This window comes from Phaenicophaeus curvirostris, chromosome 27, assembly GCF_032191515.1.
Source record: "Phaenicophaeus curvirostris isolate KB17595 chromosome 27, BPBGC_Pcur_1.0, whole genome shotgun sequence".
NCBI lineage: Eukaryota > Metazoa > Chordata > Aves > Cuculiformes > Cuculidae > Phaenicophaeus > Phaenicophaeus curvirostris.
Genome location: NC_091418.1, coordinates 4,503,045 through 4,529,910, shown reverse-complemented (window position 1 = coordinate 4,529,910; position 26,866 = coordinate 4,503,045). Strand labels below are relative to the sequence as shown.

At 56.2% G+C, this 26,866-nt stretch overlaps 3 protein-coding genes across 5 annotated transcripts; 1 reads left to right on the top strand and 2 right to left on the bottom strand.

Moving 5' to 3' along the window:
* Positions 1-402: 402 nt before the first annotated feature.
* MTHFD2 (methylenetetrahydrofolate dehydrogenase (NADP+ dependent) 2, methenyltetrahydrofolate cyclohydrolase) lies at positions 403-8,697 on the top strand. The gene is made up of 8 exons (XM_069877360.1): positions 403-498; positions 3,402-3,586; positions 4,415-4,537; positions 4,994-5,146; positions 5,235-5,342; positions 5,589-5,681; positions 7,161-7,286; positions 7,813-8,697. Exons 1-8 carry the CDS (start codon positions 419-421, stop codon positions 7,950-7,952), a joined length of 1,008 nt encoding a protein of 335 aa, XP_069733461.1. The 5' UTR covers positions 403-418; the 3' UTR covers positions 7,953-8,697.
* A 2,150-nt stretch (positions 8,698-10,847) lies between these two features.
* MXD1 (MAX dimerization protein 1) lies at positions 10,848-22,918 on the bottom strand. 3 transcript variants are annotated; one of them, XM_069877525.1, is made up of 7 exons: positions 22,781-22,918; positions 22,623-22,692; positions 18,862-18,891; positions 15,199-15,313; positions 13,608-13,767; positions 13,338-13,521; positions 10,848-12,440 (listed from the first exon to the last, which is right to left on the bottom strand). In XM_069877525.1, exons 1-7 carry the CDS (start codon positions 22,851-22,853, stop codon positions 12,251-12,253), a joined length of 822 nt encoding a protein of 273 aa, XP_069733626.1. In that variant the 5' UTR covers positions 22,854-22,918; the 3' UTR covers positions 10,848-12,250. The 3 variants fall into 3 exon arrangements, with proteins under 3 accessions (XP_069733626.1, XP_069733627.1, XP_069733628.1); XM_069877526.1 differs by having other exon boundaries at positions 10,848-12,437; XM_069877527.1 differs by having other exon boundaries at positions 12,349-13,521.
* Positions 22,919-24,261: 1,343 nt separating this feature from the next.
* Positions 24,262-26,480, bottom strand: SNRNP27 (small nuclear ribonucleoprotein U4/U6.U5 subunit 27). Its single transcript, XM_069877460.1, has 6 exons — positions 26,398-26,480; positions 25,352-25,472; positions 25,141-25,253; positions 24,911-24,990; positions 24,752-24,816; positions 24,262-24,556 (listed from the first exon to the last, which is right to left on the bottom strand). Exons 1-6 carry the CDS (start codon positions 26,432-26,434, stop codon positions 24,502-24,504), a joined length of 471 nt encoding a protein of 156 aa, XP_069733561.1. The 5' UTR covers positions 26,435-26,480; the 3' UTR covers positions 24,262-24,501.
* Between the last annotated feature and the right edge of the window lie 386 nt (positions 26,481-26,866).

The following is a 26,866-nucleotide window of genomic DNA, read 5'->3' as shown; positions in this document are numbered from 1 at the left end:
GCTCTAACCCCAATCCCAGCCCCAATCCATTCTCCCGCCAAACCCATTGGCCACGCCCCCTCCCTGGCCACGCCCCCTCTGTGGCCACGCCCCCTTTCCATTAGCCCCGCCCCTCCTCACGCAACCCGCGCCCGCTCTTGCAGCCTCCTCGGCGCAGCCAATCAGCGCCGCCGTGCCCAATTCGGGAGGGAAAGCCCCGCCTACTCCCCATTCACCCTTTCTACCTATCGCCACGCCCCCTTTTCCCCTCTCCACCAATAGCAACCGCGATCCTCCCGCCGGGCCCCGCCCCCTCACCGCGAGCTCGCATTCCATTGGCTGCTGGAAGGGAGGGGGCGTGGCCTCGTGCTATATAAGGCGGGGCGGCGCGGCGTGCGCGCCTCATTCCGTGGCTTCTGTCGTCGCCGCCGCTGTTGCCATGGCGACCGCGCTGTGCCCGCTGCGCGTTCTAGGCCGCGCCGCCCCGCGGAGCCGCCGCCTGCACCTCGGGAGCGCCAGGTAACGGGGCTGGGACGGGATATGAGAGGGGGAGGAGGGATGGGGGGGGCGGTACCGGGGCTTGCGGGGCCGAGTCGAGCCCCCAGCGGCCGCCGAGCGCGGTGCAGGCTGATGAAATCCCGCGCCCGCCTTGCGTGGGGCAGCGGCTCCCCCCGAGGGGCCCGGGATCATCACCCCTCTTCCCTGAGGGACGGCGTCCCCCAGCACCCCGAGGGGCGCCCTTCCCCCCTCATCGCCCCCTCTGCTCCCCAGGGAAGCCCCATCCCCAGGTGTCCCCAGCTCCCCCTTGTTCCCTTCCCCCCCGAGATCCCCTCCTCAAGGGGGGGTGCTCATCCTCCCCCCCCAGATCCCCTCCTCAAGGGGGGGGGTGCTCATCCCCCCCCCCCCAGATCCCCTCCTCAAGGGGGGGGTGCTCATCCCCCCCCCCCCCAGATCCCCTCCTCAAGGGGGGGGTGCTCATCCCCCCCCCCCAGATCCCCTCCTCAAGGGGGGGTGCTCATCCCCCCCCCAGATCCCCTCCTCAAGGGGGGGTGCTCATCCCCCCCCCCCTAGATCCCCTCCTCAAGGGGGGGTGCTCATCCCCCCCCCCCAGATCCCCTCCCCAATGGGGGTGCTCATCCTCCCCCCCAGATCCCCTCCTCAAGGTGGGGTGCTCATCCCCCCGCCACAGATCCCCTCCTCAAGGGGGGTGCTCGGTACCCCCCACCCCCAGATCCCCTCCCCAAGTTGTTGCTCATGTCCCCCCCCCCATATCTCCTCCCCAAGGGGCTGCTCGTGTCCCCCCCCCATATCTCCTCCCCAAGGGGGTGCTCGTCCGTCCCCCATATCTCCTCCCCAAGTGGGTGCTCATCTGTCCCCCCCACCAGATCCCCTCCCCAAGGGGGTTCTCATCCCCCCCACATCCCCTCCTCGTCCCCCCAGGTGTCCCCCTCCCCCATCTACCCCTTATGGACCCCCCACTCCCTTCTCCCCAACTCTTCATCCTCCCCAAGGGGGTCCCTCCCCCTCATCCCCTCCCAAAGGGGTCCCTGTTTTCCCCCAAGGCTCCTCTTGAGGGGATTTCCTTTCCTCCCCTGCGTTGTCCCCCAAGAAGGGATCCCTCTCTTCCCAACTTTCTCCTCATTCCCCCCCAGAGGTTCCCATTCCTCCCCCTGCATTGCACTCCCTACTCCCCCGAGGGTCCCCACAGCCCCTCAAGCGCTCCCCCTCATCACCCTCCCCTGTTCACATCCCCTCCTGCTCAGGGGTCTCCTTCCTCCCCATATCCCCCCTCCGAGGGGCTCCCCGCCCCCTAGAGACCCCCGCGCATCCCCCCAAGTGTCTTCTATCTGCCTCCCATCTCTCCTCTCGATTCTCCCCACCTCGAGGCCCCTGCACCCCCAGTCCCTTCTGCGCCCCCTTCCCCCCATAAGGCCCCTGGTTTGAGCAGTGAGGGAAGGGTGGGGGTCCCCTACCCCCTGGGTGCCCTGAGGTACCAAACCAGCCCCCCCTGGGGCTCCGTTCCCCTCTCTTGGGCTCTCCGAGCTCTCGTTTTGCCTTCCCTGGATCTCACAGCAACGCTCGGGGTTTCTCCCTGTCCTTACCTCTTGGTGCGAGGGGTCCCTGGTTTAATGGATTCCCCTTTCCCGATATTGCCAGGTACCTGTAATAATTCCTTTGACCTCTGAGTTCTCATGCGGAAGCTAAAAGAAGAATTAGCGGTCACTTGAAATAAAAATTAGCTCGGTCAGTGGCTGAGCTGGTGTGGAATTGGTGGTGGTTGGATAGGGTGATTGCTGTTAGGGGATGAAATTATGTTTAATTAATAACATAAGTTATTAAACATAAGTTATTACTACATAAAGCCTGGCTGGAAACTGCCTGGAGGAGAAGGACCTGGGGGTGTTGGTTGAACAGGAGCCAGCAGGGGCCCAGGGGGCCAAGAAGGCCAAGGGCATCTTGGCTTGGATCAGACACGGCGTGGCCAGCAGGGCCAGGGAGGTTCTTCTCCCTCTGGCCTCGGCCCTGGGGAGACCGCTCCTCGAATCCTGGGGTCAGTTCTGGGCCCCTCACCACAAGAAGGATGTTGAGGCTCTGGAGCGAGTCCAGAGAAGAGCAACGAAGCTGGGGAGGGGGCTGGAGAACAAGGATTGCGAGGAGTGTCTGAGAGAGCTGGGTGAGAGAGCTGGTGAGCTCTGCCTGCTCCGGCTTGGAGGTAGAAATAACTGTGCAAGGTGCTTGCTGTGAGGCCTTGCAGCACGGCAAGTCTGGAAGTGAAGCTTGTGAAGGTCAATCCTCGCATGGAGGGGCTGGTGAGTGGTGTTTGAATGAGTTAGCTTGGGAATATGAAGGGAAGGCATGAGGAGCTTGGAGCAAGGGCTGGCAGCCTTCCCCTCCCAGGCCAGCCTTTCCATATACTGCAGGGTGTCCAGTTGCCTGGAATGTGTCTGGTAGTGGCTTCATATTCCCATTACGGATTTAGACCCGGAATGTGTGTGAGGAGCTGTTCCGAGCTGGTTTGAGATGTTGGTGCCCTTCTGCTCCAGCTGGAGGCTGTCAGGATGGGAGCAAACTGTGTCCCTCAGCCTGGCTTTAGCAGCCTCAGGGATGGCTTGAGCAGGGGAGGGTGTGGGACCAGCTTGTGTGAGCTTCGTGCTGTGCTTGATCATAGAATCATAGAATCACCAAGTTGGAAAAGACCCATCAGATCATCGAGTCCAACCATTCCCATCAATCACTAACCCATGTCCCTCAGCACCTCGTCCACCCGTCCCTTAAACCCCTCCAGGGAAGGGGACTCAACCCCAGAGCTCAAAGAGCTTCTTCTGCCCCGGCATCTGTGTTTCCTGGTCTGTGTTGCACAGAGCTTGGATTTGAAGGTGCTAACGATGCTGACGGCTTTGGTAACGCTCTCTCTGTTGCAGAAACGAGGCGGTTGTGATTTCTGGAAGGAAGCTGGCCCGGCAAATCAGACAGGAAGCCCGTCACGAGGTCGAGCAGTGGGTAGCAGCTGGAAACAAGAGACCTCACCTCAGCGTCGTTCTTGTCGGAGAAAATCCAGCGAGTCACTCCTATGTACTGAACAAAACCAAAGCTGCTGCTGATGTCGGTACGTCCTGCACTGTGTTCTGAAAAAGTGAGCAAACTGTTTTATCTTGCTTTAGTTCAGAGCTCTCTGTGCTGAAGGCTCGGGGAGAAGCGTTCTGGGATGTTGCCTCCCTGCAGCTTTTCCCCTCAGCTGCACGGCAGCCCATGCTTGTTCTTTAGGGCAGCGCCAGGCTCTGTAGTTTGGATTTGCAGCCTTCCCAGGGCCATAAAAGCACAGGCAAGGCTCTGATTTGCCTTCACTCCTCCACTGCTTGAGATGTGATCGTTGCTCGGCAGCGTCCGATTCCTTCCAGTCTTGTAAGCGGAGGTCCTGCTAAGTTTGCTCTGGAGAAAATCATAGAATCATAGAATCATAGAATAACCAGGTTGGAAGAGACCCACCGGATCATCGAGTCCAACCATTCCTATCAAATGTGCTGAAAGGGCTTAGAGACAATAAATGGTTTCATTTTATCGTGAGTTGTGTGCTGCTGATGCCATCTTTTTGGTCAATGTCTCCTCCTCGCTGTGTCAAGAGGCCCCACAGGATGTGTGGTTACACTTTGGGTTTCTCCCAGCCCTCCCTGTGCTTGGAGGTTCTCTGCTTTCCAATTATCATTTCCAGGTCATTAGACCGATACTGATGGTCCTTAACAAACCTTGCAAGACTCAGGAAGGTCTCCAGCCTGGAAGGTGCTTGTGGCTGCACAAAGCCTGCGGTTCTTGGTGTGTGCCTACTGGATTTGATCAAATAATGAAATGGGGCAGCTTAAATCTGCAGGGATTAAGGAAATTGCTCTCCTGCTTGTGCACACGAGGTTCTAATGTGGTGCTTTCAATGATCCTGCAGGAATCAGCAGTGAAACCATCCTCAGGCCAGCCTCTGTTACTGAAGAAGAGCTACTGGATTTGATCAGCAATCTCAATAATGATGCCAATGTGGATGGGCTGTTGGTGCAGCTGCCGTTACCGGGTGAGGAGCGAGATCTCTACCTGTTTCCCTTTCACGTAAAGCTTTTCGGGGTTTGCCTGAGCCAGAAGCAGCAGCACAGGGGCTGTCCTGTGGCACAAAGCAGAGAGAAGAAGCCCATGTAACTCCTCCATCCTGCTGCTGCCTGTATAAATTAAACTGTTGGGGCCACAGAAATCTGTTCTCGCGTGGGGATTGTCAGCTTCCAGAGCCAGAAGCTTGAACTTGGTCGCGACACTGAAGCTGCACAAAAGGTTTTTTTGCACCAGCGATGCTGTAGTCCCAGAGTGGTTTGAGTCCCCTTCTGCTGGGAACTGTTGGCCTTGAGCTCACTGAAATCTTGAGTAGTTTCAGGCTTCCAAACTCTGACAGGGCTGGTGCTGTGGGTCAGGTCTCTGGCTGACTTCGAAGCAGGTTTTTGACTGATCCTCAGGGTTAAAGCTTTTTGTTCTCTTCCAGAACATATCGATGAGCGCAAGATATGCAACGCCGTGAGTCCTGACAAAGACGTCGATGGCTTTCACGTGATAAACGTGGGACGCATGTGCCTGGACCAGTACTCCATGCTGCCTGCTACTCCCTGGGGAGTGTGGGAGATCATCAAGAGGACCGGTAAGCTGCTGCTGCCCTATTTGGCTGCTGGCTGCTGTGTAACTACAGCTTGTGTTTGTTTTAAAACTCCTTTTTTTGTCCTCTGCAGGCATCCCAACGCTGGGGAAGAATGTCGTGGTGGCTGGCAGGTCAAAGAACGTGGGAATGCCCATTGCCATGTTGCTGCACACGGACGGCAGGCACGAGCGCCCCGGAGGTAGGAGCTTGTTGGCTTTGGAGCCCTCGGCGTGCCACGTTGACCTTTGTAGGCTCCTAAACCAGTGGGTCCTTGTCCTCTTCCATACCAGATCCTGCCCTCTAGCTCCATACGCTGTTCTCTCGGGTTTATCAGGCTCTGGTGTTCCCGATAAATACACGGATGGTTTTGAAATGGAGGGTTTAGAGAAGTGGCTGGGTTTGGGTAGTACGAGGGAATTAAAGCTCTGTGTAACCGCTCTTGCAGGCGATGCCACAGTCACCATATCCCACCGCTACACTCCCAAGGAGCAGCTGAAGCAGCACACGATCCGCGCTGATATCGTGGTAGCAGCAGCAGGTAGGACCCGGCTCTAACCGTGCATGTGAGGGCACGGAGGGTGCTGCCTGGTGTTTCTGATAGTAATCTGTGCTTGCAGGAGACGATCGTTGATAGGAACGGTTGGACTCGAGGATCCGGTGGGGCTTTTCCAACCTGGTGATTCTATGTGCAGAGGAGAAAAAATTACTGAGATAGCATCTGTTTAGCTAGAGCCAGGCAGAACGCTGAGGGAGAGCTGCAGCGCCATCTCCTGAGCACGAGGAATCGCTCAGAGGGTTGCTTCTCTCCAGCCTTAGCGTGGAGGAAGCTCATCAGCAGAGGAGCTGGGCTGGTTTGGGGAGGGTCTGTTTGGCAGCAGAATCCGGGCCTGTGGGGAAGGAGGGGAGAAAATGTGGTTGGTTCAGTTCTGGCCCCTCACCACAAGAAGGATGTTGAGGCTCTGGAGCGAGTCCAGAGAAGAGCAACGAAGCTGGGGAAGGGGCTGGAGAACAAGGATTGCGAGGAGCGTCTGAGAGAGCTGGGGGTGTTTAGCCTGGAGAAGAGGAGGCTGAGGGGAGACCTCATTGCTCTCTGCAACTCCCTGAGAGGAGGTTGTGGAGAGGAGGGAGCTGGGCTCTTCTCCCAAGGGACAGGGGACAGGACGAGAGGGAATGGCCTCAAGCTCCACCAGGAGAGGGTCAGACTAGATATAAGAAAGAAATATTTCACAGAAAGGGTGATTGGTCCCTGTCCGAGGCTGCCCAGGGAGGGGGTTGAGTCCCCTTCCCTGGAGGGGTTTAAGGGACGGGTGGACGAGGTGCTGAGGGACATGGGTTAGTGATTGATGGGAATGGTTGGACTCCATGATCCGATGGGTCTTTTCCAACCTAGTGATTCTATGAAATGGGGAATGAAGAGGCCAAGCGCTGGAAAAAACAAGAGTGGTGTTGGAGTGGAAGTTGTTGATGCATGCAATGAGGGCAGAAGTGCTGCGAGCAAAAATGTAAATTAGCAAAGGCGATCAGCAGATGGGAGGAAGGCTTGTATGAAGGAGTTAACCAAGTGTGGGAGGCAGTATGTGGCAGAACCAGAACAACACACCCCTCCCTGAAAGGGTGGAGCAGCCCCAAGCTGCTGCTCCCTGCTTCTCTCTCCCTGTCTTGTTGGGGTTTTTAGAGCCCTGGGTGAAGCCAAACTGGGCTGGTCTCAGTCCCTGCTCCAGTAGAGTGAAAATACGGCTGGGGCTGTGTGAACACACAGCCACAAACTTCAGAGCTGGAAGGCTTCGATTTGGAGAGGATGCTTTGCTCCGGTTGCTTTGCCAGGCCTCTTTCTGTGGGTGGATTCCATCTTTTTTATGCTCTGAAGTTATATGTAACCGCTCAAATATCCGACTGAGCTGAACTTCAAGGAGCAGCGTGGGATTGTGTGGCTGTGGGTAGATTTCCAGATGAGGTGTGGAGGAGCAAGGGGACTGTTTAGCAGCACCATCAGCACGTGGTTCCGTTCTTCCCACAGGGATACCCAACCTGATCACGGCCGATATGATCAAAGAAGGAGCTGCGGTTATTGACGTGGGGATAACGAGAGTGCAGGATCCCGTCACCGCCAGATCGCGCCTGGTTGGGGATGTGGATTTTGAAGGTATGGGAAGGCCCTGCAGCTCGTTCCCAGAGCATTAAACCCCTAGGGTGCTCTATACACAGCCAGAGTGCTTTGCTTCTGCTCCAATTCATCACTTGTATCCCTGTTTTTAAGTAAAAACATGCAGAAGTTGCCTTCTGCCTTGCTGTTCTCGCCGCTGTGCGCCTGGCACAAGGCACCGGAGCCTCCTCTTGCAAGAAAGAGGGTGAATATTCAGGCTTCGTGTTTTATTGTGCCCACATTTAGTCTTGGACTTGACACTTCTGCGCTCTTAAATCCAGCCTTTATACCTCACTTTTTGCTTCACTCCCAGCTTGTGCTTTGCAGGGGATACACAGAGGGTGGTGTGCTCTCTCCTGCCCTGAAAAACAGGTCAAAACATCCACCTTGAGCAAACTATTCCTCAGTTTGGAATCCTGAAGGGGTTTTAGCGGTGTTAGAGTGGTTACAGCTCCCTGCTACCAGCCCCGTGGGAAGTGTGGCTGCTCTGGATTTGCATTCGAAGCTTTGGCTGCTCTTCCTGCAGGGGTGAAGAAGAAAGCCAGCTACATCACTCCAGTCCCCGGAGGAGTCGGGCCCATGACAGTCGCCATGCTGATGAAAAACACCATCATCGCTGCCAAGAAGCTGTTGAAACCCAAAGAACTGAAAGCCTTAACCGCGTAAGGTGGGACTCAGCACTGCCGATGACATTCCACACTTGACTCCCAGACAGGCCGATAGAAAATGCAATCTTTTAATTTATTGTACTGGAAGTGGAGTTTCTGAGGTCATAGATATTTACTTGAAGCTGAAGCATGCGCGAAGTAGCTCTACTAAGGTGTAAGTGTCTGCGCTCCTGGCCTTACTCATGCTAGCGCAGCTGCTTTGCCGTTTAAGCCTCTTCTAGGAAGCTGCCCCTGCTCTTGCGGGGCCCGGGCAGCGGTTGGGACCCCGAATCTGGCTCCCTGGGAGCTCAGGGCGATCCCAGAGCGCTGCTCTGCGGTGCAAATCAATGGCCTTCATGGTTCTGTTCTCACAAATGCTCAGTCTGCCTGGGCTGCCTGCATTTGACTCACACAGAAGCCTCCTCTCCAAGCCGGGTGTTCAAGGAGAGTTAAACTCTTCTGGAGGAGGATTTTTTTTTTTTTACTTGAAAAAAAGCCCTGTGTCCGTTCCCAGCCCGTGCGGGGCCCTGGGCAGCAGCAGATCTGTTGTAACAAGTTCTTCTAGTGTGCAGCTAAGCTGGGTTTTGCTATTGGAATGGTGACTTTATTTTTAAAAGCCTGTTTTCTAACCAAAGAACGCTGGGGCGGGGGCGGTTGGTGTCTGCGCTGGGCACGCAGAAGGGCTCCTGGGCTGTTGTCAAGCAGACAAGTACTTAGTGAATAACGCAGGCTCACTCGAAATAAAGTATGAGAGGAATAAAAAACAATTTTTCCTGGAATTATTACTCCACGACTATTTCCTAACGACATCCCCATGAGAGAGTAAATGTGTGTGAGTGCAAGTTCTCCTTATCTTGTGAATGTGAACCTTACCTGGGACTGCGGTGCTTCAGGCAGGGTGGAAAAATTTACACTGACCAGGCTGTCAGGCTTGAAATAGAGAAAAAAGGAAAAGAATCCATATAGCAAAAATGAGTAAAAGAAACGGGGTTGAGAGCAGCGCTGCAGATCACAGTCTCTAAACTGCAGCTGGGCTTAGTCTGTGGAAAAAAAAGACTTGAAAAGCCACGGTGATGTTGGGAAAAAAAGGTAATGAGAGCTGGGCAGAGCTGAATGGGGCTCAGGAATCACCCAACCTGCTCCCTTCCCTTCTTTTCCTGGAGGTCTCAAAGGTTGCGGGGAGCGGGAAGAGCCCCTTGTGTAGCCGAAACACCAACAGAGCTGTTCGAGAGCAGCTGAACGTGAGGCTGAAAGCGCCATAGGTGGTGGGGGACACCCCCTTGCTCCTCTCCTCCCCGTTATAAGCTGCTTGGTGTGAAACCAGGTGTGAATAACCGGGACTGAGGAGCTGAAGTGGGTGCAAAGCCCCTCGAACGGGGCTGGCGGAGCGGAGAGAGCCCCGCGGTCAGCACCACCCGCCCTGGACAGCGCCCCGCGGGGGGGGTGGAGAGGGAAGGGAAAGGGATAGGGATGAGAGAAAGGGAGAGGGGAGAGGGGAGAGAGAGGGGAGGAGAGAGGGAATGGGATAAGGAGGGAGGAGAGGAGAGAGGGAATGGGATAAGGAGGGAGGAGAGGGGAGAGGGAATGGGATAAGGAGGGGGGAGAGGGAATGGGATAAGGAGGGGGGAGAGGGGAGAGGGAATGGGATAAGGAGGGAAGAGAGGGGAGAGGGAATGGGATAAGGAGGGAGGAGAGGGGAGAGGGAATGGGATAAGGAGGGAGGAGAGGGGAGAGGGAATGGGATAAGGAGGGAGGAGAGGGGAGAGGGAATGGGATAAGGAGGGAGGAGAGGGGAGAGGGAATGGGATAAGGAGGGAGGAGAGGGGAGAGGGAATGGGATAAGGAGGGAAGAGAGGGGAGAGGGAATGGGATAAGGAGGGAAGAGAGGGGAGAGGGAATGGGAAGGGATAGGAGAGAGATGGGAGAGGGGAAGGGAAGGGAAAGGAGAGAGATGGGAGAGGGAAAGGGATAAGGAGGGAAGAGAGATGGGAGAGGGAAAGGGAAGGGATAGGAGAGAGATGGGAGAGGGAAAGGGAAGGGATAGGAGAGATGGGAGAGGGGAAGGGAAGGGATAGGAGAGAGATGGGAGAGGGGAAGGGAAGGGAAAGGAGAGAGATGGGAGAGGGGAAGGGAAGGGAAAGGAGAGAGATGGGAGAGGGGAAGGGAAGGGAAAGGAGAGAGATGGGAGAGGGGAAGGGATAGGGATGGGAGAGGAAATGGGATAGGGATGGGAGAGGGAAAGGGAAGTGATAGAGATGGGACAGGGATGGGGTAGGGAAAGGGATAGGGAAGAGACAGGAAAAGAAAAGGGATGGGATAGAGAAAGGGGAGGGACATGGAGGGGATAGGAAAAGGATAGGGAAAGGGAAGAGATAGGGAAGGGACAGGGAAAGAAAAAGGAAGGGGTAGGGATAGGACAGGGAAGGGATCGGGAAAGGGAAGGGATTGGGAAGGGACATCCCAGCCGGATTCTCTGATCCTTCAGAGAGGTTTTGGTTTCCCCTGTGCCAAGTTTTCAATTGGTTTCTTTAACCAACTGAAAGGAGAGGGATGGGAGGGGGGCACCACGAATTTCATTCTGGCCACTGCTGGCTCACGTTCAGCTGCTGTTAACCAGCACCCACAGGTCCTTTTCCTCCAGGCCGCTCTTTCCAAGCCTGGAACGCTGCCGAGGGGCCCCAGGCGCTCCCAGCATGGAGCAGGGGGGACACACAGAAGCAGACCTGGCTGCTTAAACAACTTTTGGGATTTGGAGGGTCTGAGCTCACTCTCTTTCCCCTGGAAGGAGCCCAACTCCTTTGCCATCGAGAGGATCCCAACATCAGGGAGCTGCAGCTCAAGTTCCCCCCGTCCCAGAGACAGCAGCCCCAGCCTCCCCCTCGCTTCCCGAGGCCGCGACCAGCACCAACAGCTCTTTCCTAAGGAAATAATTTATTGGCTAACAGTCGAACAACTCTGAGCGTCCACGGCCACAGCAAAGGGCTGGCGACCACGGGATTTCTAAAAACACCGGTGCTAACAATAAGAAAAAGCCCCATCGGAGGGGTCGGACGTGGGAGTAACAGCAGGGACTGAAAAAACAGGATTGGGATTCCCCCAGCTGGCTCTCGCCTGCCTAAAAATGAAGCCAATGCCGCTCAGGGAGCTAAAAAAAGAAGAGAAAAGATGCAAAAGCACCAATCAAAGGTGTCAGTCCCAACCCCAAGCAGCTTCTCCCATCAACGTGTTTGATCCCGATCTCCAAAAAGGTCCTTCCTGTAGCTTATTTCCTAGGAATGCTGGTGGATCTGTGAATCTCGCAGAGCTGGGGGACCCAGAGAGACCAAAAGCCACCGGAGACGGACGCTCGCCGGCTTTCCAGGTTAGGGCATCGCCCTGGAGGCTCCTGTTTCTCTCTGGCCTCAGCCTGGAGAGGACGTGCTGACAGTGCCAAGAATTCTTTGTTCGCAGCGGGACAGAAAGAAAAATTGGGAAAATATCGAACTCCTAAAGGCACAACTTTGGGAAAAATTGAACTTTCTGAAGCCTTCAGCCTCGCTCGGTGTGAACAACCCCGAATCCCCCCCAGCTCCTTCCTCCTGATGAACATTCCCAACGCTTGGAATCATCCTGCTTTGCGCCAAGGGAGCAAGATCCACGGCTCGGGGGGGATTCCCAAGGCGATTTCTGCAAGAGGGCAAGGGAGGGATCTTGGCAAATGCCTCCAGGCCCAATTTTCCTTTTTTCTCTGTGCTTTTCATCTTTTTTCCCTTTTTTCCCCCCTCTTTTTGAAAGTGAAGGGTTTGAGCTTGTGCTCAGCCGCTGCTGAGACTCAGGCACAGCGATGCTAAAGGCATCTGAGCAGCAGGTCCGTGGAAAGCTCTTGGTTGGCACAACGTTCTGGTTGCTTTAACAATAAAATCCCTCAAGGGGTTGATTTTCTCTCTTCCAAAACCCAGTCGGAGCAAAACCAGCTGAGACTTGAGAGATTTGAGCAACCTGCCTGCCCCATCTCCCACCCTCTTATTTCTCAAAGACTTCAACTGATCCAAAACCAGTTTAAAGATGAAAAAAATCCCCCCCCCCCCAAAAAAAAGCAAAAAGAGGAGCTTCCTGGGTGCCGATGGGGATGGAGTGAGAGGTTTGGGTTGGAAAAGCCCAGCTCAGGTGTAAATAAATGTCTCTGTGAGGGGACCTCTCCATGTCAGGGTTTCCTGAGCAGCTATAAAAGCAGAAAGGTGTAAGAAAGTTCTTCCCAGTCCATTGGTTTCATAGAAAAAAGGAATAAATACTCCTCATCGCTCACGCATCTGCCGTGCGTTTCTGTGCGCTCTCAGGTCAGGACCCTGCCCCTTCCTCGGCTTCTTTTGTTGACTGAAATCCTTCAGGAGCTCCTCGGAGGGTACAAAAAGATCCCTGAAGCTGGAGAAGGGCTTGGGACACACGTGGAGTCTCTTGGGCATGGAGGTCGAAGGCTGCGCCGCTCGCCCTCACGTTATTGCTGAGCTGAACGAGGCTGGCAGCGCTGCTGGAAAACAAACGAGGGTGTTTTTTTTTTTGTGCTAAAACAACGGCCATCAGCTTTGTTCATCTCACCGAGGTAGAAGAAACTTGTCCCAGAGATAAGAAGTGTGGAAAGGAGATTCCAGGAGCCTGGAACCGCGAGGTGCAGCTGGGATGCAGTAGGTGGGACCTCGCCCGGGATGGGGACAGGGACCAGGTGGGGTTTCAGTAGGAGAGAAAACTTCCCAGAGTGCAGGTGTTTGACCCGAGGCTCTGCCGAGCCGCGCTGCGGCGTTCCCCGGCTCTGGCTCCAGGCAGACGGCGAAGCTGGGGCTCCATGACTGGAATATTTCAAGTTGGCAGCGACCAACACGCCAGCAGCTGGTGGGGCAAGCCCAGCGCCCATCCGAGATGCCACATGGCCAAAACTCTCTGCTAACCCCTCACCAACTGCCTCTGCTCTCTCCTGGATCCAAACTACCTGACAGGCCAGCTCTGCCATCAGGCCCTAACCCAAAATCTCAACAATTGGGCTCCGACTCTCATTCTTGGCCACATGATGTTGCCAGGGAAAAGCAGAGCAGATCCAGAACACCAGGAGGTGACAGCAAGGCAAAAATCTCAGCGGAAGGCTTCTGGGGTCGCTGCTACCGCTGCAATATCCCCGGGCACCTCAGGCTGTGGCTGGGATGTACGAGCTAGCAGAGAGGAGTTTCAGCTGGGAGGAGAAGCCAGGGTCTGCGCGCGGAGGTGCCACCTGCAGCCCTGGGAGGTGTTTGGGGGCTTGAGCAAAGCTCAGCTTCGTTTTGGTGGGCGACGCAGTCAGAGTTGCCAAGTGCAAAAGGCCGGCGGGACAGCCGGGTGTGCTACCTAACAAGATTCAAAGAGGAAACAGCAACGGGTGCTGGGAACCGGTTCTTACAGCCCGAGAGAAGGTTCGCGGCTGCTCTGCAGCTTCAGCCTCTTCCCCCCAGCACTGGAATAACCCTCGTCGCTACAGAGGCTCTGCAGGCTGCCCCTCTCGTCCGAGTCACTCAGGCTGCTGCTGCTCCAGTCGAGGTCTGCAGGAAGCTCATCCGTGCTCTCCACGTCCACGTCCATCTCCTCTGCAAGAGGAAGGGTCAGCGTTACAGCGTGGCCGGTCCAACCCCTCACCAGCCAGTCCTGCTCCACCCCGAGCGGGGGGTCTCACCTCTGTCCGAGTCTGAGTGCTCTGAAGAAACGGTGGATCCGATGCTGTCCATCCTTATCCTCTCCATCCCCAGCTTCTCCAACTGCCTTTTCAGGTGCCGCTGCTCCCGCTGCAGCTGCTCGATTTGGTGTATGGCTTTCCTGTCGGAGTCTTCGAGCTTCTGCAAAGGAGGAGAGAGAAGGCAACCTGAGCTCCTGACCTCCATCCACACGTACCCATCACCACACCACAGTTTTTTCGCTACCCGAAGGATCCAAACACATCCACGGGCAGCAGCCAAGGGGCTCCCAGCTTCCATGCGCTCAGGAAATCAAGCACATAAGCTACGTGGAGCAATTTTCATCCTTCTGCAAGCCAATAGACATGGAAACAGGGTGCCCTGAGGCTGCCAGAGAAGGCACATGAAGTTCACCTGAGAGGGGAACATCCAAACGGTCGACGTGCGCAGCTACACTGGGGCTGGAACATCCTCCTGATGTGTTTTCAGAGTCTTTGATAACCAGGGAGTCGAACACAGCCAGTGCCAGAGCCCCTCTGCTTATCTGAACATTAGGATTTTTCATGGAAAGGGTCACTGGGCACTGGCAGAGGCTGCCCAGGGAGGGGGTTGAGTCCCCTTCCCTGGAGGGGTTTAAGGGACGGATGGACGAGGTGCTGAGGGACATGGGTTAGTGATTGATGGGAATGGTTGGACTCGATGATGCGGTGGGTCTTGTCCAACCTGGTGATTCTATGATTCTATGACCCAGCTGTTCCCTTCATCAAATCATAGAATTGCTAAGGTTGGAAGAGACCTCTCAGCTCGTCCAGTCCAACCATCACCCCAACCCCACTGTGCCAAATAAACCCTGTCCAGAAGTGCCACGTCTACACAATTTTTGAACCCCTCATGGAATGGAGACTCCACCAGCCTCTGCCAGGGCTTCACCACTCTGCCAGTAAAGACATTTTTTCCACTATTGACTCTAAACCTCCCCTGGTGCAACTTGAGGCCATCTCCTCTCATCCCATCCCTTGTTCCTTGGGAGAAGAGTCCAGCACAACCTCCCCACATCCTCCTTTCCAGGAGCTGCAGAGAGCAATGAGATCTCCCCTCAGCCTCCTCTTCTCCAGGCTAAACACCCCCAAGTCCCTCAGCTGCTCCCAGAACCCCTGTTCTCCAGACCCTTCCCAGCTCTGTTCCCTTCTCCAGACGCGCTCCAGCCCCTCAAAGTCCTTCTTGGAGCGACTGAACCCAGGATTCGAGGTGCAGCATCACCAGCATCGAGCACAGGGGGTTAATCCCTTCCCTGCTCCTGCTGGCCACGCCATTTCTGATCCAAGCCAAGATGCCATTGCCCTTCTTGGCTACCTGGGCCACTGCTGGCTCACGTTCAGCCGCTGTCGACCAACATCCCAGGTCATTTTCAACTGAGCAGCTTTCCAGCCGCTCCTCATCCTGCTCAAGGCTCCCGACCTTCCCATCCCTGTGCCCTGGGTGCTGGTGCTGCTCTCGAAGCCACACTTGGTGCGACCCAGCAGGGATGCAGCCTGGTTTTTTGCCTCTCCTGCCGCAGGCGGGTTCAGCGGCGCCAAGCGAGCCCACGCTCACCTTGATGTGCAGTTTGGCCCTGGTGAGCAAGCTCAGGGTGGTGTGCCGGCCGGCGTCGGGTCCCAGCGGCACCGTCCCCTTCAGCCTCTCCAGACACAGCCGCAGGTGGGCACGCCTGCAAGAGATCACACCACACGCTGAGGTACAGGGAGCGCTTCCCACGCAGCAGGCACAGAATCATAGAACTATTAGGTTGGAAAAGACCTTTGAGATCATCAACTCCAACCGTACTTGTCCACTGCTAAACCCATCGGATCATGGAGTCCAACCATTCCCATCCATCACTAAACCATGTCCCTCACCACCTAATCCACCCGTCCCTTAAACCCCCCCAAGGAAGGTGACTCAACCACCTCCTTGGGAAGCCTCTCTCAGTGCTTGAGAACACTATTTGTGAAGAAATTCTTCCTAATGTCCAATCTACACACGCCCTGATGCACCTTAAGGCCATTCCCTCTTGACCTATCGCCTGTCACTTGGGAGAAGAGACCAACACCCACCTCTCTACAACCCTGCAAGCGCAGATAAGCACGGGGCTTCAAAGCTGAGCTGAACCAGATGCCTTCCTACCCTCTGGCAGCTTCCATACACTGGGAGAAAGCTGCAACCAGACAAGAGAGAAAGACCTGGGGGTGTTGGTTGACAGTGACTGAACATGAGCCAGTAGTGGCCCAGGGGGCCAAGAAGGCCAAGGGCATCTTGGCTTGGATCAGACACGGCGTGGCCAGCAGGGCCAGGGAGGTTCTTCTCCCTCTGGACTCGGCCCTGGGGAGACCGCTCCTCGAATCCTGGGGTCAGTTCTGGGCCCCTCACCACAAGAAGGATGTTGAGGCTCTGGAGCGAGTCCAGAGAAGAGCAACATAGCTGGTGAGGGGGCTGGAGAACAAGAGGAGCAGCTGAGAGAGCTGGGGGTGTTTAGGCTGGAGAAGAGGAGGCTGAGGGGAGACCTCATTGCTCTCTGCAACTCCCCGAGAGGAGGTTGTGGAGAGGAAGGAGCTGGGCTCTTCTCCCAAGGGACAGGGGACAGGACGAGAGGGAATGGCCTCAAGCTCCACCAGGGGAGGTTCAGGCTGGACATTAGGAAAGAATATTTCATGGAAAGGGTCATTGGTCCCTGGCAGAGGCTGCCCAGGGAGGGGGTTGAGTCCCCTTCCCTGGAGGGGTTTAAGGGCCGGGTGGACGAGGTGCTGAGGGCCATGGGTTAGTGATTGATGGGAATGGTTGGACTCGATGATCCAGTGGGTCGCTTCCAACCTGGTGATTCTGTGATTCTAAGAGAACCTCTCTGAAAACCACGCTCTGGCCAACCCCTCTAGCAGAACCTGCAGGTGTTGGGATGCTGCTGGCAAGGAGCCGCCAAACCCTTGACTTTTGGGTGTGGGTATCTACTTTGGGGGTTTCTCCTCCCAAAAAGCTTCCCTGCAGGGATGCTCGGCGGTCACTGCCTCACTCCCCCGACAGCTGAAGCCGTCCAGGCTGATGCCACACAGCAGCAAACCCAGCGCAGCCCTTGGGAACGCTTCCTTTCCCTATATTTATCCTAGAATCATAGAATCACTGCTCGAGGAAGTCCCTTTATCCGTGGATAACCACGATGCTCCCAGCAGGCACCTGGTTTCTCTCCCGCTCGCTGCCCCCAGATTTAGGTCACATTCTTGGGTATCGCTTGCAACATCTGCCACGGAAACACCCAACCGGCAGCTGCAAACGGGGATTTTGCAAGTTCCTGTCTATCTTGTTTTGGGCACGTTGGGATAAACAGGCATTTGCCTACACAAAATCCTTTCTCAATTGCAATGCAAACAAAACACACGGACTGGGCTCTTCAGGTGAATCCCAAACACCGACAGGCTCGCAGTCGAGCCTTTGCCAAGGTTATTTTCCTGAGCAGAGGCAGGAATTGCTGCCCGGAGCGGTGCAGACCTGTCCAACCGTGCCAGCTTGGCTTAAAGGTGATTTCCCTGTGACATAAATGGATAAGGAGCTGACCCAGCTGCACTTTGCAAGAGCAAAAGTGAAATGCTCAGCTACCTCTGCTCAAAAGCTGGACACTGGCACTAGAAGGTCAACGGAAAATCCTAGGTGGCCTTGCTGAGCAGAATCATAGAATCACAGAATCACCAGGTTGGAAAAGACCCCCAGGATCATCGAGTCCAACCATTCCCATCAATCACTAACCCATGTCCCTCAGCACCTCATCCACCCGTCCCTTAAACCCCTCCAGGGAAGGGGACTCAACCTCCTCCCTGGGCAGCCTCTGCCAGGGACCAATCACCCTTTCTGTGAAATATTTTTTCCTGCTGTTCAGCCTGACCCTCCCCTGGTGGAGCTTGAGGCCATTCCCTGTCGTCCTGTCCCCTGTCCCTTGGGAGAAGAGCCCAGCTCCCTCCTCTCCACAACCTCCTCTCAGGGAGTTGCAGAGAGCAATGAGGTCTCCCCTCAGCCTCCTCTTCTCCAGCCTAAACACCCCCAGCTCTCTCAGACGCTCCTCTTGTTCTCCAGCCCCCTCCCCAGCTTTGTTGCTCTTCTCTGGACTCGCTCCAGAGCCTCAACATCCTTCTTGTGGGGAGGGGCCAGAACTGACCCCAGGATTCGAGGAGCGGTCTCCCCAGGGCCGAGTCCAGAGGGAGAAGAACCTCCCTGGCCCTGCTGGCCACGCCGTGTCTGATCCAAGCCAAGATGCCCTTGGCCTTCTTGGCCCCCTGGGCCCCTGCTGGCTCCTGGTCAACCAACACCCCCAGGTCCTTCTCCTCCAGGCAGTTTCCAGCCAGGCTTCTCCTAGTCTGGAGCTGCTCAGGGTTGTTGTGCCCCAAGGGCAGGACCCGCCATTTGGCCTCGTTAAACCTCATCCCGTTGGTCTCAGCCCATGGATCCAGCCTGTTCAGATCCCTTTGGAGCCTCCCAACCCTCCAGCAGATCCACACTTCTACCCAGCTCAGTGTCATCCTCAAACTCGCTAAGTGTTTGCTTGCTAACTTGCTTGTTTTGTGAGCAAAGGACCTGCTGAGCCCATTGTCCCATTTCACTCGCCCTTGTGAGAGATGCTGCTCCCGTTGCTCTCCCTCCTCACACCAAGCCAAATTATTCCTCGCGCTGGGGGCAGAGCCAGCCAGCTTTGATCAAGGCCAAGATTTGATGGGATCTCCAAGAAGGAGCAAAGGAAGCAGTGGTGCACGATCACTGCCCGGAACACAGGTCATTTCTCCGGCTGCCCTGTTCGAAGGGGCGGAAAAGATGGAGCATTTACTGCCCTTGCTTGAGCAACGTTCCCAAACGGATTTCAACACAGCTCCGGTCTGAGCAAGAGAGCAGCAAAAGTGATGCAAGGCCGCTCTGCAAATTGTCTTGGTCTTTTCAAGCAAGGAATGAATGTCCCTGACCTTCACAAGCACTCAGGACACTCGGGACACGGGAATTTCTGCCTCCTAAGATCCCAAACCGATCAAGTTCACACCAGTCCTGGCACGGATGGAGCTGTGGCCAAGCCGTGCCTAGAAAAATCACGGCTGATCAAGGACTCAAGGGCTTCTTCCAGCTGGGAGACACCAACCACACTGCAAACAAACCCCTCAAAGCCACCTCAGCTCCCCGACCCCGGCTCCCCCAGCCTGGAAAAGCAGCGATTCACCCAAACCCAGCTCCTACCGAGCCTCCAGCACTGACCTGTTCTTTTCCATCTCATTGTGTGTCGACCTGGAAAAGAAAGAACAAGTTATGAATTCCTCAGTCTGCCTGGGAGCCCCGTAGTCAGGAGAAACACGCGGCCTTTGGAAACGCTCCCTGGAAAAGCTGCAAAGCTCGGGGGCTTCCAGAGCCACTTGGTACCCCAGGGATGGCAAAAAAAGGTGGAAGGGACACAGACAGCCCAGGGCAAGAAATTAAACTGTGGGCTAAATGGCAATAAAAGGGCCATTAAAACCATAAAATGGGTTTTTAATGTGGAGAAGCCCCAGGCTTGGGGCAGAGCTGGGGGAATCGCAGCCCCGAGAGCCCCCGTGTGCACAGGGACAGGGCTGATCCCGCGGGAAGCTGCTCCGTTACAGCACCAAGCAGATCCCAGCCTCGCTCAGGAACACAGCAGGACAGCAGAGAGCACAGGGTTTGATTGAAAGCAGCTTTATAAAGCAACTTCTCGCACAAGAAGGACACGGAAAGCATGGGGAGAGCTGGCAATTCCCAGCATGGAATTACTCATTCCCAGTAAGGAGGTGACAGCTCAGCACGTGGTGCCAGCAGCTTTTTGGTGGCTGCACAGGATCCGACTGGTCACACCTCGCGCCAGGAGCCCCAGACCAGCTCAAAGTTCAGAAAGGGCAGGAAACATGAACTGCAGCTGATTTTCTCTCCATCAAACCCAGGGTGACACCTGGGGCCACGGTGCCTGGGGATGCCAGGACAAACACTTAGGGAAGAGCCACTTCCCCGCCCACGCTCTCCCTTCACAGCTTGAGTTCCACCTCTTCTCGTGCAGGAAAAACGTTGTTACATGCCTTGAAACTCAGAGATGTGAAAAATCACAGGTCGTTGGGATAAGGATGCCAACCCCAGGCCCTCACACTAAAGCAAAACCAAGATCTCATCTCAATCTCCCCTCTTGCAGCTGAAAATAATTGTCCCTTGTCCCATCCCTGCTCTCCCTGCTCAAGAGTCCCTCCCCAGATTTCCTGCAGCCCCTTTCCATACTGGAAGCTGCTCTAAGGTCCCCCGGAGCCTTCTCTTCTCCAGCTTGAACAATCCCACCTCTCTCAGCCTGGCCTCGTGTGGGAGATGCTCCAGCCCTGGGATTATCTCCCAGTTCCTCTGGGCTTGCTCCAACAGCTCCATGTTCTTCCCAAGCTGAGGTTCCAGAACTTCACGCAGGGCTCCAGGTGAGGTCTCAGTAGAAGAGATTTCATTCCTTCTTCCAAAGAGTTTTTCAGAACTCTTTGCACAAAGACTTCTTCTGTTTGCATCCACAATCGCTACTATTTACAATATGTTCCTTAGTTGATGGATTCTAATTTTGGATACAGTCAAAGGCGAGAGGGGAGCAGAGGGGCTTCCAGACCCTTTCTGAGCACCTGGATCGCACCTGCCCCTAACCAAAACCTCACCTGTCAGCCCCAAGAATTGAGCATCACCAGTGCTGCCTCGAATCCTGCTCCTGCCTCACGCAGACTGCAATAAATCATAGAATCATAGAATAACCAGGGTGGAAGAGACCCACCGGATCATCGAGTCCAACCATTCCTATCAAATCTAACGATAACGGCAGCGTGGTGGCGACCTGATCGCTTTTCAATACAACACAGAGCTCTGTTCTGCTGTTTGGATTCGCTTTAAATGAAGAACAAGCTCTAAATGTTCCAAAAATGGAATTCAGAGCGTGCACAGGCACGATCAACACCTGGGAATTCACCCTCAGGCTGTCTGAGAGGAGAGCGAGACCTCGGGGGAGTCACAGCCCCAAAAACTCCTGCGCAGGGAGACAGCAACGTCCCAGCCCGGGGAGAGACACGGAGATTCCAGCTATGAATTAAATTCGATGGGTGTTGCGGGCGGGGTTTGTTTTTCTGGCAGCTCTCAAAGGTTCAGCAGTCGCCGCGTCACACACACAGTTCGCTCCCGAGCAGGAAAAATGTGACATTTCTGGTGACATCGCCGCGTTGCTCCTCCCTGGCCACCCAGCCGAAAATAAAGCAGCGAGAAAATAAGCCATCGGGCACCGGTGACGTGTTCAGAATCTGCTTGGACTCTGCTCTGCTTCACCAAGTTTCCCTCGGAGCCGTTTCGAGGGGCTGGAGCCAGTCGATAAATTCACCTCAACACCCAAGTGAATTTAATGTTATTAAAGTGACTGAATAAACCTCAGTGATTCCAGTTTGGCTGCGACACAGGTAGCAGTTTCTGCCATATCAACCAGCAAACCCAGCCAATATAACAAAGAGCATTAAGCGATTAATTAAAAACTCCCCTAAAAAGCTAAATGTGGGATTTGCTCCCACAAAACAATCCCACTTTGACTCAAAGAAAAAACATTTCAGTCATCCAAAAATGCGCTGTGTAATTAACATCAGCAAGGAATAATCTGTATCATAGAATCATAAAATCATAGAATCACAGAATCACCAGGTTAAAAATGACCCACTGGATCATCGAGTCCAACCATTGGGGCTTTGGATGGATTTTGGGGGTGATAGTTAAGGAATTTCCTTTCTTCAAAGGAAAGAAGGAGTAGGTGATTTCATTTCAGCCTCGAACAAACCCCAAGCAATTCCCTGCGCTCGGATATGAGAAAAATCTTGCTTTCTTTATGGAGAATCCTCACGGTTTCCCTTCCCCAGTGCTGTGGTAAGCAAACGCGAAATCAAAAGCGTAACTTCCACCCTCCCTTCAGCGAACACTCCGCCACGTCAGGCGACCACACCTTTCGTAGCCAAGTTGGCCCACGAAGGGAGTTTTTCCTGATGGGATTTTCCCCTCCTGTCTGGCCGGGATGCTCTGGTGACAATAAGGTCCCCGCTCCCCATATTGGGGCCCCAGTTGCCCGGTGACAGCAGAGTCCCAGCTTACTGGTCCCAGTTGCCTGGTGGCAGCAGGGTCCCCGCTCCGCTCGTCCAGTGACGTGGGGTCCTCTCTAGCCACAAACCCACCCCAAGCGATGGGGAGAAGCGTCCCCACGACCACGGGAGGGGAACAGCATCCCTCACCCTCCCTGCTTAGCCCTCTCCAGCCGTACCACTGTCCATGTGTCCTGCCGCTGAGGGGCAGCGATACAGGACAGACCTGTCCGGGAGGGTTTTTCCACTCTTCATGTGACCATCTTGCAGATATATAATACAAGGAGTTATTTATTTTCTCTGTGAATAGTGGCGTTAAATTGGAAAGAAGTTACTCATAGGCTGGTATGTTCACTGCACTGACCCCTTCGGGTCCAGGCTGGATGGGAGGATGAAGAGAAGTCTTCAGGCAAAGGAATCATGGGGTGGTTTGGGTTGGAAGGGACCATAAACCCATCCAGTCCCACCCTGTGTCATGGGCAGGGACACCTTCCAGTAGACCAGGGGCTCCAAGCCCCATCCAACCTGGCCTGGAACCCCTCCAGGGATGGGGTGACCTGGGCCAGGGCCTCCCCACCCTCACAGCAAAACATTTCTCCCTAAGATCTCACCTCAATCTCCCCTCTTGCAGCTCAAAACCGCTCCCCTTAATCCTATCCCTGCACCCCCTGATCCAGAGCCCCTCCCCAGCTCTCCTGGAGCCCCTTTCACTGCTGGAACCTGCTCTAAGGTCTCCTTGGAGGCTTCTCCAGGCTGAACAACCCCAGCTCTCTCAGCCTGGCCTTGCGAGGGAGGTTCTCCAGCCCTCGCATCATCTCGGTGGCTCCTCTGAACCAGGGTCCCCGCTCACAGGTCCCAGCTGCCCGGTGCCCGCGGGGCCGTTACCTGTCGCCGCTCCGGGCCGTGAGGCGGCGCCGCGGTGCCTCCCGTTCCTTGGCGTAGCCGTGCTCGGCCTCTGCGGGGACACAACCGAGGGGAAAGCTCCGGTACCGGGGCCGGGCTGGGCCTGGAGAGGGAGGGGGGGGTGGGAACATGTCCGGTACCTCGCTCCCGGCGCTCCAGGAACTCGGCGGCCTCCAGCAGCAGGCGGATGCTCAGCGAGCCGCCCACAGACATCGCGCCGCGATCCGGGGCCGCGATCCGGGACCGGCGAGGGCTCGGCCCGCCCCGCCCCGGGCCCCTTCCGGTAGGCCCCGCCCCAACCGGAAGGCCCCGTGGACAACAGGCCCCGCAGACCCCGACGCTCATTGGCCCAAGAGCCAGCGAGGCCCCGCCCCTCAGCGGGTCTCGCCCAATCGGCTCGCCCGCGCTCACAGGCAGCCAATGGCGGCGCGGGAGGAGCGAGGGGGCGGGGCTTCCGCGCCAGGACACGCCCCAGGCCATAGGCAGGGCTCGTGCTTAGGACACGCCCACAAACGCCGCCAGCCAGTAGCAGAGCGAGAGAGAGAAAGGGCGGGGCCTGGTGCTCAACCCCGCTCAGCGTCTGTATCAGTGACCTGGATGAAGGCATCGAGGGCACCCTGAGCGAGTTTGGGGATGACACTGAGCTGGGTGGAAGCTGGATCTGCTGGAGGGTCGGGAGGCTCCAAAGGGATCTGAACAGGCTGGATCCATGGGCTGAGACCAATGGCAGGAGGGTTAACAAGGCCAAATGCCGGGTCCTGCCCTTGGGGCACAACAACCCTGAGCAGCTCCAGACTAGGAGAAGTCTGGCTGGAAACTGCCTGGAGGAGAAGGACCTGGGGGTGTTGGTTGAACAGGAGCCAGCAGGGGCCCAGGGGGCCAAGAAGGCCAAGGGCATCTTGGCTTGGATCAGACACGGCGTGGCCAGCAGGGCCAGGGAGGTTCTTCTCCCTCTGGACTCGGCCCTGGGGAGACCGCTCCTCGAATCCTGGGGTCAGTTCTGGCCCCTCCCCACAAGAAGGATGTTGAGGCTCTGGAGCGAGTCCAGAGAAGAGCAACGAAGCTGGGGAGGGGGCTGGAGAACAAGAAGAGCGTCTGAGAGAGCTGGGGGTGTTTAGCCTGGAGAAGAGGAGGCTGAGGGGAGACCTCATTGCTCTCTGCAACTCCCTGAGAGGAGGTTGTGGAGAGGAGGGAGCTGGGCTCTTCTCCCAAGGGACAGGGGACAGGACGAGAGGGAATGGCCTCAAGCTCCACCAGGGGAGGGTCAGGCTGAACATTAGGAAAAAATTTTTCACGGAAAGGGTGATTGGTCCCTGGCAGAGGCTGCCCAGGGAGGGGGTTGAGTCCCCTTCCCTGGAGGGGTTTAAGGGCCGGGTGGCTGAGGTGCTGAGGGACATGGGTTAGTGATTGATGGGAATGGTTGGACTCCATGATCCGGTGGGTCTTTTCCAACCTGGTGATTCTATGAGTCTATGATTCTACAAGAAGCACAGATGCTCCGTTGGGATAAATCCTTGTGCCACAGGAATCCGGGCATTCTGAGGCGTTAGGGCTTTGTACAACCACACATATGGGTTTCTGGCAACCTCCACACCTGCACTCAATTCCTGAATTCCCCAAATAAAAGGGAAAATAGAGAAGGGCTTTATTGTGCTGGGAATGCAGCATCACAAACAAGGAAAACACGGAAATCCCAGCGCGGAACCAACCACTAGGGATAGCGTAGGAAATAACAAAAGACTCCAGGAAACAGAGACTCCAACCTGCTTCGGTTGCGGGATTTGCCAGGAATAACTCCAAATTTCTCTGAGATACGGCCTCCGAGCCACCCGTGCATGGTGGGAAGCAGCGTCCTCCTCAGTCAGGCGATGAAATCCAGAGGTCTGTTGAATCCTCCCTTCCTGTTCATGTACTGCCTGTGCCCGCGGAAACCAGCGTCAGAACCAAAATAAAACCCCCACGCTGCCCAGTTTTGAGGAAATCCACTCTAAACTCTCAGCTACGGCCATAAGGGATCCAGTTCCCCGTGGATTTGCACAAGGAAGCGGCACCTGGTCTAGGCTGGATGGCTGAGGACCCCACCACATCCCATAAAAAGGCTGAGCACAAACCTGTATTTCCTCTTCTGGGACACATTGATGGCGTACGCATTGGCAGCACCGTCCACCTTCTTTCCCTGAAAAACACAAAGCAAAAAGGTGTGAAATCTCAGCGTACTCTGCTCAAAAAGGGCACAGCGACAGAGCCAGAGCAGTGCCCGCCACACTCACTTTTGTTGTGTCGAAAGAGGCGAAGCCCATCATCTTCATCATCTCAATCTCCTCTTCTGTCTTGCCCTGCAAATCCTCCTCTGCCGAGGCAACAAAACCAGAGTTCGACAAACGCAGCCACCAGGATTCACCAAAACCATTTCACACAGGGACTCGGTGACCCCCCGGGCTGCTCTGACCCGAGCAGGGAGCCCGGGACGTATTTTAGTGAGGAAAATCCCCCCCCTCACCCGTGATCTGACGCTCTTTGCCTTTGGGGTCCTTTACCTCCTTCTTCTCTTCATCTCGTCTTTCCTTCAGCCGCGGGGGCGAGGAAGAGCTGGATCGGTGCCGTCTGGGCGACCTGGCATTGCAAATCAGGCAGGTTTGTACCTTCCCAGCTTGTTTGTACCTTCCTGTTCCTGAGTTTATGGTGTTAACGAGTCCCCACCATCCCCTCACCTGGATCGTCTCCTGTGCGGGGAGCGAGAACGGGTCCTTCTCCTGTCCCGGTCCCGGGACCGGGATCGCTCTCTTCGCCTCCTCTCCCTCTCCCGCGAGGTGGAGCGCGAACGCCTGCGCTCTGCTTAGAGAAAGGCAGGGTTTGGTTTAGATCCTGCTTCCTCACATCTCTCCCTGTTCACTGTCCACTTCTCCGAGGAAACAACCACTAGAACCAGAGACCCCGTAACAGCCTCCCCCCAGCTCCCTCCGCAGCGGCGCACAGGGATCCCCCCGGTGCTAAAGAAGCAGAAGCAAAGGCAGGAAAAGCCTCGCAAACCAGGGTGACTGGCCCCATGAAGCCTGGATACGTGAGGGGGCTGGTGTGAGAGCTGGTGGAGCATGAGGAGGAGCCTTGGCTTCCCCTACAGCAAAGAACCACGGCCTCATCCTCACCTCCCCACGCGTGGCTTTCACCCCCGAAACCTGGGTGTCCCACAAAATCATGGAATGGTTCAGGCTGGAAGAGACCTCAAAGCCCATCTGCTTCCACCCCCTGCCATGGGCAGGGACACCTCCCACTAGATCAGGGGCTCCAAGCCCCATCCAACCTGGCCTGGAACCCCTCCAGGGATGGGGCAGCCACAACTTCCCCAGATAACCTGTTCCAGGGCCTCCCCACCCTCACAGCAAAACATTTCTTCCCAAGATCTCATCTCAATCTCCCCTCTTGCAGCTGAAACCCGTTTCCCCTCATCCTATCCCTGCCCTCCTGATCCAGAGCCCCTCCCCAGCTTTCCTGGAGCCCCTTTCAGCACTGGAAGCTGCTCTAAGGCCTCCCTGGAGGCTTCTCCAGGCTGAACAACCCCAACTCTCTCAGCCTGGCCCCGCACAGGAGCTGTTCCAGCCCGTGGATCCCCTCCGCGGCCTCCTCTGGCCCCGCTCCCCGCCCTGGGCCCGGCTCCTCAACCTCCTCCTCCCGCTCCCCGCTGTCCCAGTACTCTCCCCTGCCCCTCGTTCCCCCCCTGTCCCCTCTTGTCCCCCCCTGTCCCCTCTTGTCCCCTCACCGCGCCGCGGCGGCGACCGGGACCGGCTGCGGCCCATGCCCGCCGCTCTCCGCCCCCCCCCTCCCCGCTTCCGGCCGCGCACTTCCGGCTCCCCCGGAACCCGCGGCCGCGCTCTTTGGTTCCGCAGCGAACGCGGTCGGGGGTGGCATGTGGATACCCCCACCCCACTCGGCCCAGGCCCCCACCCCCTGATCCAGCCTCTGACTCTGCCCCAGCCCCATCCCCTGCTCCAGCCTCTGACTCTGCTCCAGCCTCAGCTCCAGCCCCTTCCCCTGCTTCAGCATCTGCACCTGCTCCACCATCTGACTCTGCTCCAGCCCCTGCCCCAGCTTCTGCACCTGCTTTAGCCCCTGCCCCAGCCCCTGCTCCAGTCCCTTCCCCTGCTCCAGCCTCAGCGTCAGCTCCAGCCCCTGCTCCAGCTCCAGCCTCTGCTCCAGCCCCCTTTTCCTCTGCTCCAGCCCCTTTTTCC